The sequence below is a fragment of the Thamnophis sirtalis genome, unplaced genomic scaffold (genome assembly GCF_051295495.1).
Source record: "Thamnophis sirtalis isolate CommonGarterSnake01/CBP01778 unplaced genomic scaffold, rThaSir2_p1.2 scaffold_3, whole genome shotgun sequence".
Lineage (NCBI taxonomy): Eukaryota > Metazoa > Chordata > Lepidosauria > Squamata > Natricidae > Thamnophis > Thamnophis sirtalis.
Window position 1 is genome coordinate 76,424,477 of NW_028261383.1, and position 21,293 is coordinate 76,445,769.

The 21,293-nt window shown below is 34.9% G+C and overlaps 1 protein-coding gene across 8 annotated transcripts in view; it reads right to left on the minus strand.

Moving 5' to 3' along the window:
• The window catches only part of DOCK3 (dedicator of cytokinesis 3), a 201,292-nt gene that overhangs the window by 66,270 nt on the left and 113,729 nt on the right, over positions 1-21,293 (minus strand). For all 8 annotated transcript variants that reach the window (XM_087709232.1, XM_087709235.1, XM_087709231.1 and 5 more), the window contains 7 exons: positions 20,256-20,402; positions 18,999-19,097; positions 17,151-17,245; positions 15,834-15,909; positions 14,506-14,606; positions 14,266-14,324; positions 13,679-13,827 (listed from right to left, as the gene is read on the minus strand). In XM_087709232.1, coding sequence (XP_087565358.1) covers positions 13,679-13,827; positions 14,266-14,324; positions 14,506-14,606; positions 15,834-15,909; positions 17,151-17,245; positions 18,999-19,097; positions 20,256-20,402 — 726 coding nt within the window. The remainder of the gene's footprint in view (positions 1-13,678; positions 13,828-14,265; positions 14,325-14,505; positions 14,607-15,833; positions 15,910-17,150; positions 17,246-18,998; positions 19,098-20,255; positions 20,403-21,293) is intronic.

Below are 21,293 nucleotides of genomic sequence, written 5' to 3' on the forward strand. Positions count from 1 at the left end.
TCTATAATTATACAAAGGTAATAGAGCTCTTCCAGGGTAATTAGAGAGCTTTGTCTCATCAACTCAACTCTCAGGTCATCGGTCAGGCCTCTGTGATTCTCTGTATGATATCCCTAAAGTGTCTCTTGGGTGTAGAAAAAGTCTTGATAATGGTTCTTGCATTTGGATTGTTCCCCTCAATTAACAGTATCACCCACTTGGCTGGTGTTTCATTCAGCAAGCTGAGCACCAAGTTACTTTGGTGCAATCAATGGAAAACTCCACTAATCTGTCTGCCATAAACATCTCACACTGAGCAACAAAAGTACATAACTGATCCTGTTCTCGCCAGAATCTCTGGCAAGCTCCCATGAGAATGCAGAATCATTAGTTAAGCTGCTATCTGTTTGTGCTGCCATGGGTTGAGGCAAATTCTACCCTAGTTGCTGAATTTGTTGTATAATGGAATTCTGTTATCTGTACATGTACTTCTTGTTAGTGTTGTAATAAGGATCAGGGGCCAGTGTTGAAGTTCCTCTTTCTGAAAGAGAGTAGGAGACTTGCAAGATTGTTATCAAGATAAAAATATTTTCCACTGAAAAGAGAAAAAGCAAATTCTACTTTTAGTCCTCAGGTTATCCTTTATTCCATTTTTAAAATTTGACTTGGTGACTATGATACCCCTCCCAGGTAGGAACCATGTCCAGATGAGCTAAATCTACTTTATTGTAAAGCTATATTAATAGAATCTTGCAAGTCTGAAAATACAAACTTCCAGCCAAAACTTTTAACTGCTTGATCCATTAGGATGAGTCCTTCCTAAGTTTCTTCCTCTATTAATCCACTGGGGGTCCTGCCTCTCTCCTTTTGATTGTTTATTTATTTATTATTTATTTATTAGACTTATATACCGCTTCATAGGGCTTTCAGCCCTCTCTAAGCAGTTTACAATTTTTTTTAGCAAATTGAGTCAGCAACTTGCCCCCACAGTCCGGGTCCTCATTTCACCCACCTTGGAAGGCTGGAAGGCTGAGTCGACCTTGAGCCGGTGAGATTTGAACCGCTGAACTGCAGATCACAGTCAGCTAAAGTGGCCTGCAGTACTGCACCCTAACCACTGCGCCACCTCGTTTTTAGGCAGCATCTCTTATCCTCATTCCCCAAGATCAACTGCACATTCTATTACAGTATTTGCCGTTTTCCTTTCTAATTTGCTCTCATCCATTGACAGAATATTTTTCCAATAGCCTTCTGTCTTATCAACATGGTCTTTTGCAAACTGTAACTGGGCAGCAATGTTCTCTTTGGAGAGTACTGGCATTTTCCTTTCAACCCTGCCAGGCATACAATTACTGCTTGTTGTTCTTTTGATAGTGGTTTCATGAATGCTTATCAACATCAATGCAAAAGGGGTCTCAAGTTCCTTATATGTTATGCATATGCTCGGCTTGTTTGCAATCTCCTGGAATATTACATGCCTTGCATTAGGTGTGATGTTGGTTGACTGACCACTCCTGAGGAGGGTAAAATGATATTGAATTGTCTCCCTTTCTACAAGTCCATCTGAGAGTGGATTGGTAGAGTCCAAACATTTTGGAAATCATTTTGTTAACTTTTTCCATCTGGTTTCTGGAAGTCATTGTCTGAGCCATGACATATTTCTACAAACTTGGGTTGAAAAGGTCAGCTTTTGATAGTGAATTCTTTTCTATAAATAAGACAGGAATTCCCATACTCAAATCTAATTATCATTCAATTGTTTAAAACATTTGATCTACCCTCCCCTTCAAATGAGCTAATAATCTTAGAGGCTCACATACTGACTTGTAAAACCCTACATGGCCTGGGACCAGGGAACCTATAGAACTAGCCCATTACATCAGCCCATCCCTCCCAGTCACACAGGGAAGGTGTGTTGTATAGCCGTCATTTAAAGAATTCCAATTTGCAATCTGTTGTTACCCTGTCCTGTGGAATATTCTCTGGAGGATATTGAGATGAGGCAAGCCTTACATTCCTGGCCTTCCAAAAAGGAGTTAAAATAGTCTGCAGTCTCACATGGGGAACCCAAGGAGCACCCAATCATAGGATTGGTTTGTGCCATGAGAGCCCTCCCTGTTTTTAACAGGTTTTAATTATCCTTTTCTCATTTTATAATTTAAAAACTAAAACTTTAATTTTAACATTTTAATTTTTATATATTTTGCCATTTTATTGTAAATTGCCCAGAGTTCCTCTTTGCGGGAAATGGGAGGTTCAGATATGTGAAAAACAAACAAACAAACAAAAATAAACATTTACCATACATATAAGTAGATTTGGATGATTTTTCTCAATAAACAAAAATAATGTATTTGACTCATTTGTTTAACTGAATTCTCTTTATCTATTTTTAGGCCTTGGGTAGAGAACGGATCACATTTCAGGTTATATTAATGCAATTCAATAGAATTCACAAATGTTTAAACATTGTTCTACATGATCCCCTTAATTCCTTAGAAATATCATATTTTATGATCCTAGAAGTACTACTACATATTCTCCTCAGTTTGTCCATCAATATAGTGGATACAAATATATGAAAATAACAAGAACTTTAGAAAGGAGGTAACTAGTTGAGTGAATAGAAAATTGCTATTTGTAGTTTCAAGTTACACATATACAACTTACCTTTAATCATGTTCTCTGTGCATCACTTACATGGGTGAATAATGAACTTATTTGTGGAGGACAAATATAAATTAAAGCACAGGAGACAAGACAGAATATCACGATCAATGCCATTATCATAGGTGTAGATAACTATGGCATATGAAAATTTGATGACTGGTCCTGCACATATCAAAGAGTGAATCTATTGAAAAATGCTGGAGAAATCACCATTATTCTAGTATTCTGGTCCCTAATGGAAGATTATTTCAGTTCAGTGGTATTTCACAATCAATGAGCAAATCTTATGAACAGCGTTTTGTGGATAGAGTCATAGATAGGATATAAAACTCTAAACCCATCTGATTTTCAAGAAATGTAAAGAAACTTTGAGAAGCATAATCAAGTTTGGAAGGAACACAGCACAATCAAAGTGTGAACAAAACTTAATAGCATAATGTTTTAGTGAAGTCAAGTGTATGTGTATGAGTGAGTGAATTGCACAATCATTAGCAAGTGAGGCTATCCATCTTGAGATAACAAAATTAATTAAGACCAGATATGGAAGCAGTTGGTCTGAAGAAGGCTTTCTTAATGGAAAAAGAAACAGAAAACTAAAAACAAAGTAATTAGCCTAATATTCAATAGGTGCAAACATGGATATTGAAAGCACAGGTTCCAAGTATGCACTTGAAAGTGGAGGATGGAAGTTGGTATGTTCTATAGATAATTTTCTCAAATGTAAATATTTTTAAAGGAATACAGTACATTTAAAGAGGAATGATATCCAGAACTCTCAATCAAATAACCTGGGACTGAGAAAGCTTTCAAAGTCTGGAATATATATATATATATATTTTAAAGGTGCTCACAAATAAATAAAGCAAAGAATGCACAAAGCATAACTCAAGGGGGGGGGGAGAATTCATTTTAAAGATATGTAGAACTTTCAGAAAAGTTTTCAAACAACTTGAATCACATTTGTTGAACACATGAATAATTCAGTGCTGTGAGTGCCAGAGCAAACCACTAAGAAAGGATATTGATTCTTTTCTTGTCCTGGGACAGAAGGTTATATATTTTTAAAGGAAAAAAAGATAAATTCCTATATAGATAAATAGTTTCTAATTTATACTGGATTATAATCTGAAAGAAAATGTTTACAAAATAATACATTGCTGGTATCTAATGTCTATCAAAGACGTTTCTATTGGAAATATAATTGTAAAGAAGGTACTTTTTATCATCTTTGGTGGACTTGTAATAAAATGAAGAAATATTGAGGCCAGATTATGCTTTGATTCAGAAGAGCCTTTGTTTTAACATAAAACTGGAACCAAGTTTTTCTTCTGGGACTATTGAATAAGGATCTTGAAAAAATTGGAACTTTGTTATTATGTATGTTGATTGCAGCGAGAATTCTGTATATGCTAAAGTGGGAAAATATGTCAATTCCTACAATGGACGAATGGATGGAAAAAGTGGTGGAGCTGGCAGAGATGGAAAAATTAACTGTTTTAATTAAAGAAAAGAATGAATCTAGTTTTGTTTCTAGTTAAAACCCTCTTCTAAACTTGGTGTTCAGAACAAATAAATAAATTTTGACTTTGTGTTTTGCTGATTAGGTTGTTGTTAGAGAAATGTATAATATTCACTAAACGTGCAGAAATAAAAACAGAGGTTGCAACTTTATTTTTTTTTCTGCACCAAAAAAAATGGAAGTACTGCTTTTTTTCTTTCTCCTTTTACCCTACACTCCTTTTCCCCTTCTTTTTCCTCCCGTTTCCATATTATCTTTATTTTCATTTGTATAATATAAATATAAATTATATATTTTTGAACAAAAATAAGTACCTATGAGCACTTGGAACAATGTTGGAAATCATGCCTGACATGGTCATCACAGACCATGAATAGGCAGTCTGCTCTGCATGTTTGTGCAAGAAAATTACATTTATGACAAAGGAAAGTGGAGAGAAGTTCTAGAAGATATGACAATCTCACTTACATATATATGTTACAGTTATGGAAGGTTGCAGGAGAAAAAGTGATCCTACATTTTTAAGCTCCAGAGGAAAAGACAAACTCAAAAATTAGAGTACAAAAATGAAAGTACAAAATTTAACAGAAGAAAATCAATACTGAACCTATTAAGTGAGAGAAACCAGGGTGAATAGAATTTAAAGATTTTTTTGGCCTCAAGTCGCAAACCAAAGTCACTGACAGTAGTATATTGTGTCACTGTAACCATCTGAGATCTAGGATTTGATACCCGCATCTCACTTCAGAACTGTGAAGTATTTCTTGAAGGAATGCATTATTTTATGGCACCTTTATTCAAAACTGGAAATCTGTTTCTTGATATGGCAAGGAATAGCTGCCAGAAAATACTAAGAGAAGAAAATATATTAAATTATGTGGCATGAGTGTTTTATAATTAACACTTAATTAGAATCAAAGAGTTGGAAGAGGCCACATTTGTGGTTAATTGGTTCCACTGTTGAACTGTTTTAACTATTAGGACACTTTTTAAAACTTTCAACTGAAATTGCTTTTTTGTAATTTAAATCCATTATTCTAGCAGTCCCCAAACTTCGCGACTTGGTGGTCCAGCTGATCGGGAAGAGGGGAACCAGTGTAAGTGGTGTAGTGGTGTGCATGCACATGCACACACGCAACTCCGCTCACAAAAGAGAAAAGAAGCCTTTGGGATGCGGTTTTGCGCTCCTTGAGGCTTCTCCGTGCCAAAAACTTTTGTAAAGGGACGGACAGCCCAAAAGCGTTTGCAAAAGCTTTTGATGAGGAGAAGAAAAGCCTTTGGGGGCGCGGTCTTTGCTCCTTCAGACTCACAGAGGCTGCCCAAAAACACCTAATTCACTGAAGCAGGTGTCTTATGCAGGTAAGCTCAGTGAGTCAGCAAAACTGAGCAGGGTGCACTTATCCCGTTCAGCCTCTGCTCTCACTGCTCCGCTTTTGGAGTATTGGGAGCAGACAGCTTGATGACAGTTTTTTTTGGGGGGGGGGCATTGGGCTGCTGAACAGTGGGCCAGCACTCCACTCACACATAAGAGAAGCATTTGGGGCGGCACTCATGTGAGTGGAGCTACACACGAACATTCGCCTGCCTCTCATGTCCCAGTTCCAAATAGGCCACAGCCCAGTAGTCGGTGTGGGAGCCCTGCATTATTCCATGTCCTGCATTCTGGAATGAGCATGAACAGAACTTAACCTTCTATGTGACATTGTTTCAAATATTTCAAAATGGCTATCATACTCCCAATCCCACCCCATACTCTGAATGACTAAAGTTAACCATCGCCTTCAATCTCTCTTTATAGGACTTAGTTTCTGATTATCATCCTTTCTCTGAACCTGTTCCAATATCACAGAATACTTTCCTAAGTATGTTGGCTCAAAAAGATACAGTAATCAAGGTGAGAGTGATCAAAGTAGGATAAAATTGAATGGTTATTTCCTGTAATCTGGAAATCTCCATTGCTGCAACCTGAAATTACATTTCCAGGCTTGTAGCCACTATTTACTGGTGGTTCATATTTTCAATTAACTAATATTCCAAGATGTTTTTCATAAATACTACAGGTATCTCCTGTATTCACTGTAGCTTAACTGTCATGCCATCCAATCCTCACTTAATTAGCATGGATTGGATGGCATAGTGTGTGTGTGTGTGTGTGTGTGTGTGTGTGTGTGTGTGTGTACATATATAAAACATCTAAAATATGTGATAGTGTGTCACATTTTATCAAATGCTTTGCTGAAATCAAGGTAAATTGTGACACTGCTAAGGAAGTGACCCAATCAAAAAATGAGATAAGATTAGTCTGGCAAGATTTGTTCTTGACAAATCCATGCTAATATCTGGTAATTTTAGCATTGTTTTCAACATGTTTACAGATCAACAACTCCTTGATCTTCTCCTTTTCTTGAGACTAATGTTAAACTAATTGGAGTTTAATTTCCGAGACATTCCTTTTTCTCATTTAAAGGCAGGAATGTTTGCTTTTCTCCACTGATATGGTACTTTTATCTATTTACCAAGTCTCTGAGAAGCATTCCATGACCATGTTTCTATTAGTCTCAATCTTCAATCCTGACCCTTTGTCCTGATCTTCAGAAATTTCCTGGTGCAGCATTCTTCGATGGAGATCTAATCAAAATCAGATTTGAGTAGCCCTGCCTATTACATGTTTGAATGTTGATGCCTTTATTTGGAATCTGGTTTGATTTTTAAAAAATATTTTGAGAATGTCTTTTGTTATTCTTAAATTTCTTCATTAACCCTTTTGCTAATTCTGAGCTTTCATTTTTCTGATTCCAGTTCTGCATATTTGGACTATCACTCTGTATGCTTTTTTTGTGATCTTTTCATTTCGCTTTTCATTTTCTATATATGCTATTATTTCCTTCAAATATTCAGTAAGTCTTTTGCATAGCCATGCTAGTTACTTTGGCTGTCTTCCACTTTGTTTTCTTCTAACTGGAATTGTTTGTAATTGCTTTTAATATCTCCTTCTATAGAACTCCCTCATTCTTAGAGCTTCTTCTCCCATCAGCATTTCCTATCATGGTATTGTATTTGCCACTGCTCTGTTATTAAAATACTATACATTTTTCAAAATCTGGAGTATATGTTGGAGAAATATATCTGGAGAAAATAATGCTCAGTTTTCAATTTTCTTCAAATCAAAAATTCGGAACTCCAGCATTACGTGCTAACTTTTCCTCAATATTACTGTTACTTCCACTTCCTCAACAAGGATTCCAAATGATTAGAATCTAATCAAAAATATCTGATCTTGTGCCTTACTCTTTGAAAGAAAATATTGCCAGCAACAGCAATAATAAAAAGCCAGGCATTTTCTGAAGAAATGTTAACACAATGGTTTCTCCCCTGATGTTAATGACAGCTTGCCTTTGGGAAATATTACCTGCATTTTTCCCTTGGTTGGGAGAGAAAGAATAGAAAATAATGCTGTCTTGAATTGTTTCTCAATTTATTTTAGCTGAAATGATATCAGCAGCATTGCCATTCTTTGAATAAGAATGATTATTTTTAATGTTCAGCATATCTACACCTGACTTCTTTTTGCTTCTGCTCCTTTTGAATATATCTCTTTTGGTTACTATATTCCAGTCATTGATATCATCCCATCAGGTCTCCGTTACACGTTAATATTAAATTATATTTGACTTTCTGTACCAGGAATGTAACTGAAGAACATTATTTCTTATACATTAGTGCATTAAAGACAATGATGGCCATGACCTCTGTAAGTCCATCTTTTTTCAGATTTTCTTTTCTTCCTTTCAAACTTTCTTTCAAATGATTTAAGAGGGTTTACGTATTTTTTTCAGTTTCTATGAAGTACAGCCCACGTCAGTAATTCTACCATCTAAATAAAACAGAATGTGGCTCCAGAAATCAAATCTCTCCATTCATATGGTTAGACACTGACTTCTAAGTTTTTATTCTTTGTATCCTTTCTGGTTCTCTTCCATAGATCAGGATAAAAATACAACCTGATCTTCCAGTTTCTTGAGCTTCCTTCTGAGTTTTTCAAACTTCTTAGAAATATGGTTATAGCTGCTTTTTGAAATATAATTTGTTCCCACATGTATTGGCAAAAAACAGTAATTATTTTGGCAACTATTCCATTGCCTCCTTGAATTTTGCTGTTGCTAGATAGCATACCTTATGAGTTACTAAAGCATACATTTGCTTTAGTTTCTTTTAGAGATAAACTATTAAAGTGCCATGAATCTTTTCTTTGTTTTTTATAGTGTACAGTTACATCCTCCTTGCCCATCATCCTGTCTCCTGCTCTGCAGCATCTCTTTTTTATTTCTGAATGCGCAACAGTTTTTCATCAGCAAGGCCAGAAAACTAAACTGCAGCAATATCACCTATCTCGTGTTTCTTATTGATACCCTAACACATTGCATTTGCTCTTTGTCTGCTGTTTAATGAGAATACTCCATTACTGTCTTTTGTTCTAGAGCCTCATATTTTTTGGACCAGCACATCATCATTTTTTTTTTATTGGCTCCAAATTTGCCTTTTGATGCTCCAATCATTTTGACTTTTTCTTCAAATACTGTTGCAAAGGCTGCTGCTGTAAAAATATGCCAGGGTGTTTTTAGGTAGGAATATAAATATACTACTAACATTACAGGCCATAGCTTCAAATTTCTGTCCAGTCAGCTTTAGATTTGCTCCACAGGGCATACAAGTAGAAAAGCTTTTATTTTTTACTGATGTTTGTTTACTTTTTTCTTGTTCCTTTCTCGGGCACTGTTCTTTTTTGTTTCATTCTCAGGCTCCAAATTTACACTGCTTATATAGAAAAGGGATTGTTAGAGATTTCTATTTTAGCTCTGTATTACCTTTTTGTGTTCATTTACTTAGTGAACTCATCATCATGCTGCCAGACAGATTCTACTAACTTGGCAAAAGGAAGCATACACTCAGTTACCCACCATGAGCAACTCTCAGAATATCCCCCCAGTACTCCTAACAATTCAGGAGATCCCACATCTTAGCACACAAAGCATCCTGGCCATTATTCTCTTTTCTCTCTGTTGAACTATCCAGGGAAACTCCTGTCCGTCTTCCCTATCAGCTTACTTAGATATGTACTTTCCTGGTGTAATATGGGTCACTGATATGCAGAATACCATAGTCTGTGATTGAAATGAATGAGAATCTTATTTTTGGGATGGGACTACATCATAATAAAAAATATTGCTTACAACTCTGTTGATTTGCTGTGGGGAGCCCTCTTGAATTTTGAGGAGGCAAAAGAAGACTTCAAGCCCTGCAGGTAGAAAAATAAGATGACTCTGATGTGAAGACTGACCAAACTCTTTTGGCATCTGGAAACTAGAACCAGGACATACATAGGAATGCTGTGGTTGAAATAAAAAGCTCGTCTTCTATCTTGTAGTTCTTAGTTCCTTTATCCTATTCAACACATTACTGTCAAAGTATGTGTATTAACCAAGGCTCCTTCATTAAAAGAAAGGTTTTCCATTTTGGAATGTATCCTTTGTGCTAAACATAAGGATAGAAGGCTATTGATCTAGCCAAGGTCATTACAGCACAGCTTGTTTATAATCCTTTGAAAAATAAATGCTTTCCATCTCAAAAGAAACCTCTTGAGAAATCACAATGATATGCAAGCTTCACAGTCAGCACTAGAAAATTCCAAAGAAGCTGAGAAGTAATGTTTCTTTTACCTAGCATCCAGTATTTAGCTCTCTTTTTCAGCTGATGCTGAAAGTTTCTGGCTAGAATTTCCTGGGGAAGTCTCAACTATAACTGAAGCTAGCACTTTAGAAAACAAAATCTATATCTCTATACATTACTAAGGCTTTCTAATTTCTGGTGATGGTTTCTATGGCAGAAGCAGGTTGTTGCTTGTTTTCCAAATAAAAGGAATGAGCCATTTGAAATAGTTGTTCTGATTTTTCTTCTTTTGGAAAAAAATAGGTATCCAATAATGCATTATCAAGAAAAAGCATAACAGTTCAGAAGCAAAAACAGAAACAGATTCTAATGTGCTACTCATCTCTCTAGCATATAGTGGATTCCACTTTTTTGGCAGACAATGCCACAGAAATAGGAATATAATTCAGATTAATAATATGAATTGAGAGCAAGGAAGAAAATCCTGGAGTTAGGAAGATGAGAGATATTTGAAGACACAGGGGCAACAATTTAAACAAAACCGAGAACGTTGCTTATAGTACAAGTAAAAGTCAATCAGACTATGAAAACAGATTATATCAAAATAGTATAATTGCAGATTGAGGGTCACATCTGAAAGTTGGAATATTTGCCAATAGCAATGTATGAAATATTCCTGAAGACTTGTAAAATTGCTTGTTCTGTGCTTGAACTGTTTGTTTAGGAAGTGTTGATCTATATATAAAAGGAAACCCATAGATTGAACTGCAGTTATTCCTGACAAAAGCATATGTGGGAATATAAGAAAAGTAAAAATATGAGGACATTCACAGCAGCAGTTGAGGAAACAGAGGGAAGGGAAAGTATTGGAAAATCTGGAGAACAAGTGGGCTAGTGGGATATGGCATGTTGTGAGGCTGTCCTTACTACAATAAGGAAGCCTTGCAATTAAGGAACAAGTGCACAGGCCAGTATATCAATGGCAGCTATAGAGAGGGACAAAAAACCAAGTACGTGGAAGATTATGCATCGTCTGTCTGGTGGGATATGTTGATCTGGGACTTTGCTGCTGCTAAGGGAAGGCAGCAAGGAATAATGCTGTGGTGATTCAGAGTAAGCAGAGAAGGAACTACTAAGAAGATTGTGATGGGCAGCCTGGTGGAATATGATATCCTGAGATATCTGTGGGAGCTGAGGGAATGCACAGCAGAAAAGAGGTTAAAAAGACTATGGAGTGGGTTGGTTGCATGGGAAGTTGCTGAAAGGGAGTCAAAAGAAAGGTATCAGGAACCAGCCTTGCCATTCATCCCGTAAGATCACTGTAACATTCTCCAAAATCCTTCTGAATTTTCTTTCATGCAAAATGTGCTTGTTGTTTCTATGAAAACAAAGCCAATTCAGGATTATTCAACAAAATCTTTTTGTGTACAATAATTTGTTCTGGATTAAAACAAAACAAATTTCTGCTTTGTGCAGATCCCTACTTTGGAATCTGAGACTGAAAATCATAGATTTGTGAGGCTACAATTCTGGTTTTCACTTGATGTGCAGTTTGAAGGCCTCCTATAAAACAAGTTGATATCCAAGTCACAATTATTATCATACTAAGTAAGGGTTAGGATGAGGAAAAGGCTGGACTGCTTAATTCCTATTTTGTATCTGTAGTTTTGCAAAAGAAAAGAGGACTGATCCAAACTGCACTGGGTGTTGGGATAAAAAGAGAAAGATCATAATAAAAAATGGTTTAAAAAACCCCTCTAATTTTGAATGAATTTAAGGGTCTGGAACTGGGTGGATTATATCCCAGGGTTTGCGAAATTAGCATATGTAATTTCAGAACACTGATTGTAATTTTTGAAAACTATTAAAAGATTAAAAACAAAGTTTGTTCTGGAAGAAATGCAGAAGATTATAGAAGAGCAAATGTTGTTCCCATTTTCTTAAAAAGAAGGAAAACATTGATTCAGGAAACTAAAGACCGGTTAAGTTGACATCAGTAAATGATAAATTCTAGAAAAGATAATTAAACCCTGGCTTTGTAGGCACCCAGAGAGGAACAAAATGATTACTAGAAGCCAGCATAGTTTTGTCAAAACTAGGTAATACCAGACAAATCTTACTGCATTGTTTGATGAAGTGATTAATTTAGTAGACCAAGAAAATGCTGTGAATATAGTGTACTTAGATTCCAGAATGGTATTTGATAATATTGACCATACCCTTTTCCTTGATAAAATGGAATAAAGTGGGATGAATAATCCCACTAGCTAGCAGAAGGATTTGTAATTGACTGAAGAACCAGACTCAGCATGTGATTCTTGAATGCTTTTATGCCAACATGGAGAGGCAAGTATCCTGTGGAAGATCTTGACTACTTAGATGGGAAGCTAGAAGGAGTACAAAAAAACTGCAAATGATGCAAATGTGAGGACTGATAACACATTAGAAAACAAACTCAGTGTTCCAAAGGATCTTGGTAGTTTTGAATATTGGACCATATCCAACAAAACACAGTTCCATGTTGAGAAATGTAAATTCTATACATAGGTAGGAAAAACAGATACAAGATAGGCAACAATGGTTTAGTAATAATACTCAGGAGATGGATGAGGTAGGTCTAGTACTTGAACCAGTAGTGTGATGCTGATGCTAAAACAGCTCCTTCACTCTTGGGCAAATTAACAGAACTATAGAGTCAAGATCATGGGAAGTGATAATTTTGCTCCATGCTGCATCTGGGATATGGGCTACTGATTGCCTTAATACAAATAGGATGAGGACCCAGAAAGAGCACGAAGAGTGACAAATATGACAAGGAGCTTGGAAACTAAACCAATGAAGAATGCTTAAATCAACAGGTTATGTTTAGCTTTAAGAAGAAAAGATTGATAGCAGTCTTCAAATACTTAAGGGCCATCCTAGGGAAGCTAGGAGCCATGGCTCCTGAAGGTTGGACAAGAAATAATGGATGGATGCTTTACAGAGGAGAGCCAAACTCTAAAATAATATATTCTTTACTTAGATCTGTTTAGCGGTAGTAGTAGCTATTTAGCTTTTTGGAGTTGTGGATACTCTTATCACTGAAGGTTTTCAAGCAAGGCTTGGAGTTGTGTGGATCGTATTAGGATTCCTGCTCTGGGTATAGGATTGGACCTCTTCAGTCCTATGATTCTATAATTCTTCTCTCTTATAAGTATCCCACATAAATCAAAGTCTCCATAAATAACTTTAATGCAATTGTTTTCTGTAATGCAGAAATATTTGTGTGATATACAGAGATCATAAAGAAGAATGGTTTCTCTGCCATTTTTTTCCAGAGAGAGAATATATTCTAAATTTAAACCCATTATTTAGTCTTAACAAAAATAAAAATAGAAGAGACAGGATCCTGTCCCCTTTTAAGATTAGAGCTTGAAAGGAGAAAGAGTACAACTCTCAGTCTGGATTTATTGTACAGTTGAACCAAAATTCAGAACAACCTGAATGGGAAACAGTAAAATAGAGAATGGGATTGGAAAAAGTCTCACTCAAATGGGAAGAAGTTTTGCTGAACATTCTATACGTAGTTCTTAACTTACCATCATTTGTTTAGTAACTATTCAAAGATTCATTAGTGGTGAAAAAAGTGACTTACTTCCGGCCCTTTGCACTTATGACTATCATAGTATCTCCATGGTCAAAATATGGATACTTGGCAACCAGCATTTATTTGTGATGGTTGCAGTATCTTGAGGTTATTGAAATACGCTTAATAGTTTGGGAGCAAAATGCTTATTATTTCTACTCTGTAAATGAACATTTAAGTAAGAAATGAACATTGTAAGAGCCAAAGAGACATTTTACCTGTTTGAAGTTGCCATTTTTTCGCTGTTCCCAGTCCATCATGTCATGAAAAATGGGGATCATAATGTTGCGGACCTCTAGCTGTGGCACAAGTGTGACACCCAGAAAAGGACCGATCATTCCAGGAATAAAGTGAATTTTATGTTCCCCTGAACAACAACAAAACCAAGCAGTTATTTAATACCATTTCCTCTGCATCCCATTTCCCGCTCTTTTTTGTTTAGCTTCCCTGCTAATGGAAAATATTCTAGAACTGTCAATAAGGAATGAAGTCAGATATGAATCAAACTAGATCCTTACCATAAAGAATTAATCCAAAAAGGAATAGAATAAGTTATGCCTGGAAATGTGTATGCATACAGGTAACTATCATCTAGTGATAGTGTGCAGTCCCAAAGGACAAATGATTCTTCTGTTTTATAAAACGATTTCTAGTAAAGTTGTACCAATGTGTGTTTAATCCAGTTCTTATGGTGCTCTGGATACTCCTTTAATGGTGGATGAAAGATTGCTAGCACTGTGCTATTATTAGATGAAATATAAATCTTAAACTGAGTAAATCTCAGTTTATTCAAAGATTAACTTACCCAGATTCTGCCACATGCTAAAAAGCTCATATGCCATCATCACACGCATATCACCATATCTGGAAATTAAACACAGATCCAAAGGAAAAAAATGGAATATTTGGATTTTTAAAGTAAAATAAGATTTGGCAGTATTAATATTAAACTACATCTTATAAAAAAAAGAACCAGAGGAAAAAGCAACTGCCTTACTTTCAAAACAAACATCTGAGAATGAAAATTAAGTTAATATATTCTTACTTGTCCAGAATCTTTTTCTGCTTAGCTGGAGTAAATGTTTCTAGCTGCAGGCTAGGTTGGTTGATAAATAAAACTGACAAGCTGAAATAAGAGTTCCAGGCCTAGAAAATAGAAAAATAATGAAGCAACTAACTGAAAACTCATATACAGTACAATTTAGTTTTTTTAGTATATCTTTAATAAATGTCAACTGATTGTTCTAAAAAGCACCAGAGATAATGACAATGTATTTATTATAATGATATATTTATATTCTGCATATCTGCTCAGAAAACACCTAAGCCAAATGATTATAACAAATAAATACAGTCATTACATAATGATAGTAGTTTCATGGTCCATTCTGTATACTGTACATATGATATGGCACTTTCACACACATCAATAAACAATGCATAGTAGACCTACTTCATAATATAATTCTATAACTGAATTTCTGAAAGTGAATTATATAATTATAATAAAAATTCTATAAATTCACACACAAAAGGCAAAGACTATAGCTATCTGAGGTGAGGAATCCCATATGTATTACTCCACAGAGACTATACTGTCAAGAATTTTTGAAGTTTTATAAACAAAATTTCTAAACTAAAAAACTTGTATTGCAATTATTTACATCATTTTTTGGGAGTTGGTTTACTAAACTCATAGGATTTATCTCTGAATTCCCCCTACCGCCGCCCTTCCTTTCAATTGTGTCCCATTCTCTGAGACTGCCTGGACAAGTTTTTTTGGCAAGGTTTTTCAGAAGTGGTCTTGCCATTGTCTTCTTCCTAGGGCTGAGAGAAAGTGAATAGCCCAAGGTCACTCATCTGCCTTTATGCCCAAGGCAGGACTACAACATGGTTTCTAGCCTGGTGCCTTAACCACTTCTCCAAAATGTCTCTCTGAGTAGACACACATAATCTATTGCCTGCAATGCTTAGTAACACAAATTTTAGCACTTCTGGTAGCCATTGTTAAGTGAATTGTTGTCGGTAATTAAATGAGGCAATTACATGATCACAATTTGAAAACTTCCTGCTGGCTTTTCCACTGATTTTGCTTGTAGGAAGCAAATGTGGATAATGTGAGCACAGACATATCGTGATGGTGTAAGTACAAGGGCTAATTATACTTATGCTCATTCAGTGCTGTCATACATTTGAAAAATTGCTGAACAAGTGGTCATTAAATGAGGACCATCTGCATTCTTTTATTTTTTTTATTTTAAAGATCTGAACACTCTTGGAGGACTTTGGTGCAAATGCTTTATTAGTTGTCATTTAATAGTAAAACAAATACAATGTTGACAATTTAATAATATAAAGAAATTTCAAAAATACCTTAAAATCAAAATCTGTTTCTGTGAAATTCTTATGTAGTGCTGCAGACAGATACTGCACTGTTGTAACTATCACACTATAAAAACAAAAGGAACATTATAGTAGTGTTTACAGAATATGCAGAAAGTTTAAATTTAGTGAAAATCATGTTCTTTTATATTTATTGATAAAATAGTGGTTAATATATAATTTAAGAAATTGGCAATCCACTGGATCAGGAACATGAAGGCAGCCTCAAACATTTCTATCTAATAATTTGCCCTAGGGAAAGCTAATCCTTAGATAGATTCCAATTCCAATAATTATTGAAAAATCTATCCAATTAAAATTATTCCATGTCTTAAAACAGCCTAACACCACACTAAACTTCTAAATAATAACTTCTCCCACATCTATTGGTTTTGTTCATAGCTACTATTAAGAACTGAATTATAGTGGGTTGATATTCTGGGCATTTGTTACTGTTGTTCACAATATTTATTTTCATTTCATAAACTGGCTGTAATTGTTGTAATAACAATGAAGTATTGCCACATAGGTAACTGTCTCAAACAGCCCAGATATAGAGAATGTTGGTCAGCAAGACGGAAAATACATCCACAACACCCCAATTCTCTGCCTTGACTTCCCATTCTGCTAGTTATAGGCATAAGATGTACAAGATAAAAGGATTCACTAAATTATAATTCCACTTTCCTGCTCCAGCTAACCTATCAATTGCAAGTCAAAGATATAGAATGGCTATATCCTCAATTCACTCATCCTATAGATTGATACTATTAAGCAGTGATTATAAGTTATTTACAATCATTTTAGCAGATTGAAAATAATTCTACAAGAATTTATTCAGACACAGAATGTGGTTTTTTTTCCCCTTAAAAGATAATTCAAAGAGGTCATATATATGTTTAGTTATCATTTCTCTTCTATAAGGTGCTTCTTCAGGTGGCAAACATAAAGGTATTTTTAACACAACATGTTTATATCTATTCCATACTGTCAAAATAGCATATCTAATAAAATGATTTTTGAAATCTACCTTAGCATTAACTTTTGATTTTGCTTTCCTTTTCATTCTTCTTTCTTCTATTTCAATTATTAGATTTTATTTTCTTTATTTAATTTTTTAATAACATTATCAAAAAAATTAGTTCTCAGTATGTTTCAATGAAGAATAAAAATGGAGCATATCTAAAATGGTCTAAGTGCTTTAAAAATTTAATTGAGCTGAATTTTTTTTTAAAAAATCTTCATTTGTTTAAAAATTGTACATGATTTTACTAAATTTCAACTATTTTAAAATGAATCAGTACTCACTTGCTGGTGAGTAATCTCATCACCATCCAATCTCGAGGAAAGACACTCATCTTCATCAGATTTCGAAACACACAGAAAATCTTTAGAAGAAATTCCTAGTAAAAACCAAGAAAACAATGTTAAAACTTTACTAGCTATGTAGTTTGAAGCAAACATGCACCTTAAACAAGGGAAAGAAAAAGTAAGTTGTAAGTTGAAAAATGAGATGAAAAATTGCTTACAGATTTATCTCCAATAGCCCCAAGAAGAAGGCCAGGGCAAACTACTTTTGAAAGCTCTAGGAACTTGTCAAAAATTGACTCAAAGGCAGAAATAAAAGATAAAAGAAGAATTTTGGAGATTATCAGAATCATCTTCAGGCCATAGCTGCTGCACACTAGTCAAAGATAAGAAAAAGTATTCTATAAGATGCCCCTTGAAATCCACTATCTCCAAATTGCTAATCATTTTTTTCAAAGGGAACATAATATTTTTTTAAAAGAAAGCCCAAGCTTCCTTATGATCAGTCATCCTAATAACAATGGGCATACAGTATGTGCTGTACCTGGATTAGGTTATAATTTGTTTCTTTAAAATAGTTCTATTATTGACTAGGAGTACATTCAGATCTCCTCAAACTCACTGGTATCATAAAATTCAATGTCACCAGCATAGTAACACTATCAAACTCCAAATTTCTAGATGCTGAATCTTTATGATAAATAACATATATGACAGTCAAGACTAAAACATTCAAGGATAATTCTTTTAAGTTATTGTGTTTCCCTGAAAATAAGACAGGAACTTATTTTCTTTTGACCCCCAAAATAAGCACTTGGCCTTATTTTCAGGGATGTCTTATTATTTTTGAGGTACAGTGAGTGTGGTCACCTCATGGTTGCTAGTGTGTTGCAATATTTCCAGGGAGGCTTATTTTTGAGGGAGGGCTTATTTTAGGCATGCGCTCAAAAGCCCGATTGACCTTATTATCCAGGGAGGTCTTATTTTCAGGAAAACACCATATTTAGTCAACCTCAAATTGAAAACCTTTAAAAATATTGATATATTGCTTCATATGTTAAAGTATTAAATATTTAATACATTTTTTATTTTAATATTAAGTACTTTAAATCATTCTTTGGCCATTCACTGAAAGCGGAATTACAATTAATAGAAAAAAACACAACAAAAGAACAAAAACATGAAGCACCAATGAAATAATATAATACAAAAGTAGAATAAGCATGAGTATTTTATCAAATAGATTCTAGCTTAAATACAGTAAGTATAATTAGATTCAACTCTATTGAATCTAAGAGCTGTGGTGGCACAGTGATTAGCGTGCAGTACTTCAGGCTACTTCTGCTGACTGCCAATTACCAGCAGTTTGGCAATTCGAATCTCACCAGGCTCAAGGTTGACTCAACCTTCCATCCTTCCAAGGTCGGTAAAATGAGGACCCAGATTGTTGAGGGCAATATGCTGATTCTGTAAACCACTTAGAGAGGGCTGTAAAGCACTGTGAAGCAATATATAAGTCTAAGTGCTATTGCTATCGAATGATTCAATTATTTCAAACAAAAATTATGCATGTCAGGTGTCACAGGAACATTTAACTGCTAATTGATTTGCAACCTCAGTATGTATCTGGATCAGCTGCAATTTAAATATCTATTGAGTGCAATAGACTCAATTCCCAATCAAATATACAGGATAAAATAAATAATATGGAATGGATTTGAATCTCTGACAAAAGAAAAACAAGCATCTTTATAACCAGGATCATTCTTAGCTTTCCAGAGCTATGAGATATACATTAGCACAAAAACACAAATGGGGAATATAACTAGACTGTGTTTATAATCTTACCTTTAGCTCATCTTTACTCTGGAAATTTTCCAGAAGATGTTGAAAATGAGTGTCTGACATCTGACGAAGTAGAGACAAAAGACAGGATACATATTCCCCCTGTTAATTTCAAAGAATAATTATTTTAGTGGAATAATCATTCGCAAGTCTAAATAAAAAAATTAACTTTAAGGTACAGGAAAAAGGTATAGGGACTGAAAATGGTGTGATATTTATGAAATAAAACACTATAAAATTATCTCCATTCTTCTTCTTATGTCTGTACTTTTAAAATAAATTCCTACTATGTAGAAAGTGTTTATGTAAAGAGACACATAACGGAATGTGGGGAATGGAGAAGGAAACAGGCAAAAGAGGTAAGAATCCTCTTTCTTGGTCAGAGAAAGAAACTTAGAAAAGACCTGCCCTAATGGATCAAGCAGTTAAAAGTGGCAATGGGAAGTTTGTACTTTGAAACTTTTTTTGTTAATTTTGTTAATACAGCCTTATAATAAAGTAGATATAGGTCACATAGTAAACTGTCTAGTTCACCCATGGAGGCTAACAAATAGTCAGCAAATCAAATTAAAAATGGAAAACAGAATAATTAGAGGATTAAAGGATGAAAATTTGCTTTTCCTCTCTTCATATGCTGTATATATGTATGCAATACAGCATTGTTTTGTACCTTATAAAAAAATTCTCATTTCAGTTGAGGCCAGAGTGGAGAGTGGTCAGGTGGCTTCGGGGGGTGGGGAATCCAGGATGAACTGTCTTTCAAAGCTAAGTAAAACTGTTATCATTTTGCAGGTAACCTTGATTGGATTCATATTATATACTAAATGCTATTTTAGATTAACAAAACATAGCAGTGTTCTCATAATATGCTAATGATTCACAAAAAATCATGTTATGGCTTAAGCCTGATTGAAATAACATGCCAGGTTCACACAATGCACTATCCAACTCCTAATAATATGATATAAGATTCCAGTCATTAGGTTTTTTTTTTACTTAAGTACCCACTAATTATTTTCAATTATTATAGCAAATGTCTTAGAAATAATTAAAAATATAACCTACAATAATATGCTAAATAAACTAACAGCAGCATGGCTGAAGTTCTTAGATTCACCCTGACAGTTCAGGGCAGTTATTTTTAGCTTTGTAACACAAAAAAGTGAATGAACGAAAAATGTAGTAAACTGGAGATGAGAGGATAGGGAAAGGGAGCAGGCTAGATAAGCAGGAGATAGAACTTGATGGTTAGTTACTAACAGTGATTTCAGCTGTGCATTGTGGACAACGCTGCCCTCTTACCGCCTCCTGAGATTGTGATTTACTCATAATAGACAGAAGAGTTTGTAATAGTACATCCAGGAGGCTCTCCACCATCATTTCTACCTCCTCAGTTACATCTGTCTCCTATAGTAAACAGAACATAAAGAGTTAACATCTTACAAAATGTAAATGAAAATTGTGAACTTGCTTTTGGCTGCCTGTTCATTCATTAATCTATTAGGATCAGAGGTGGGTTGCTCCCAGTTCGGCCCAGATTGGGTGAACCGGTAGTAGCAGCAGCGGGAGGTTCTCCCCCCCCCCCGGTCGCACACGCATGGAGTGCGCCTGAACCAGTATTAAAAAATTGGCAACCCACCACTGATTAGGATTATAGGCTAGAAGTTAAGATGGACTATAGGACAATGACTGTTTGTTTTCATGGTTTAGGGAAACCATGAAAATAGAGCCACTTAATTTTATTATTATATTACTAGTTCTTAATTTGCTTTTCTCTACTTTTCAACTAATAAAATGCTCCTAGAGGAAATTATAAAAATTGCACTTTTTTTCTAGCAGGTTTGGCTAGAACCTGCTTTCAAGACTTCCTCTAAAGGAGGTAAAAAACAAGAAAGGAGAACGAGAAAGGGAAAAAAATGTATTACCCAGGTCAGGATATCTAAAAAAGTTAAATCATGGCAACTAGAACAAACTTTCATCTAGTTAACATGATTTAATCTTTTTAGATACTTTTGGCCTGGATGATTGAGTCTTCATTTAAGTCAGAATGGTTAAAATATAAAAACGCATTGTAACCCATTTCATTCTAGGCTTAGTGCCCAATAGTCATTCTTATCTTTAAAACCCATGATGATGTAATCCTACGGTCCCAGATAGAGCATCCCAAGAAGTCACAGATTCCATCAAATTTTCTGTTCATAATCATAATAAAGCCCCTCCTTCTTATTTTTAATACCATATTTATTTAAATCTACAATAATGGATATTTTGTACTCCTAGATCAAATGTTCTTATAAT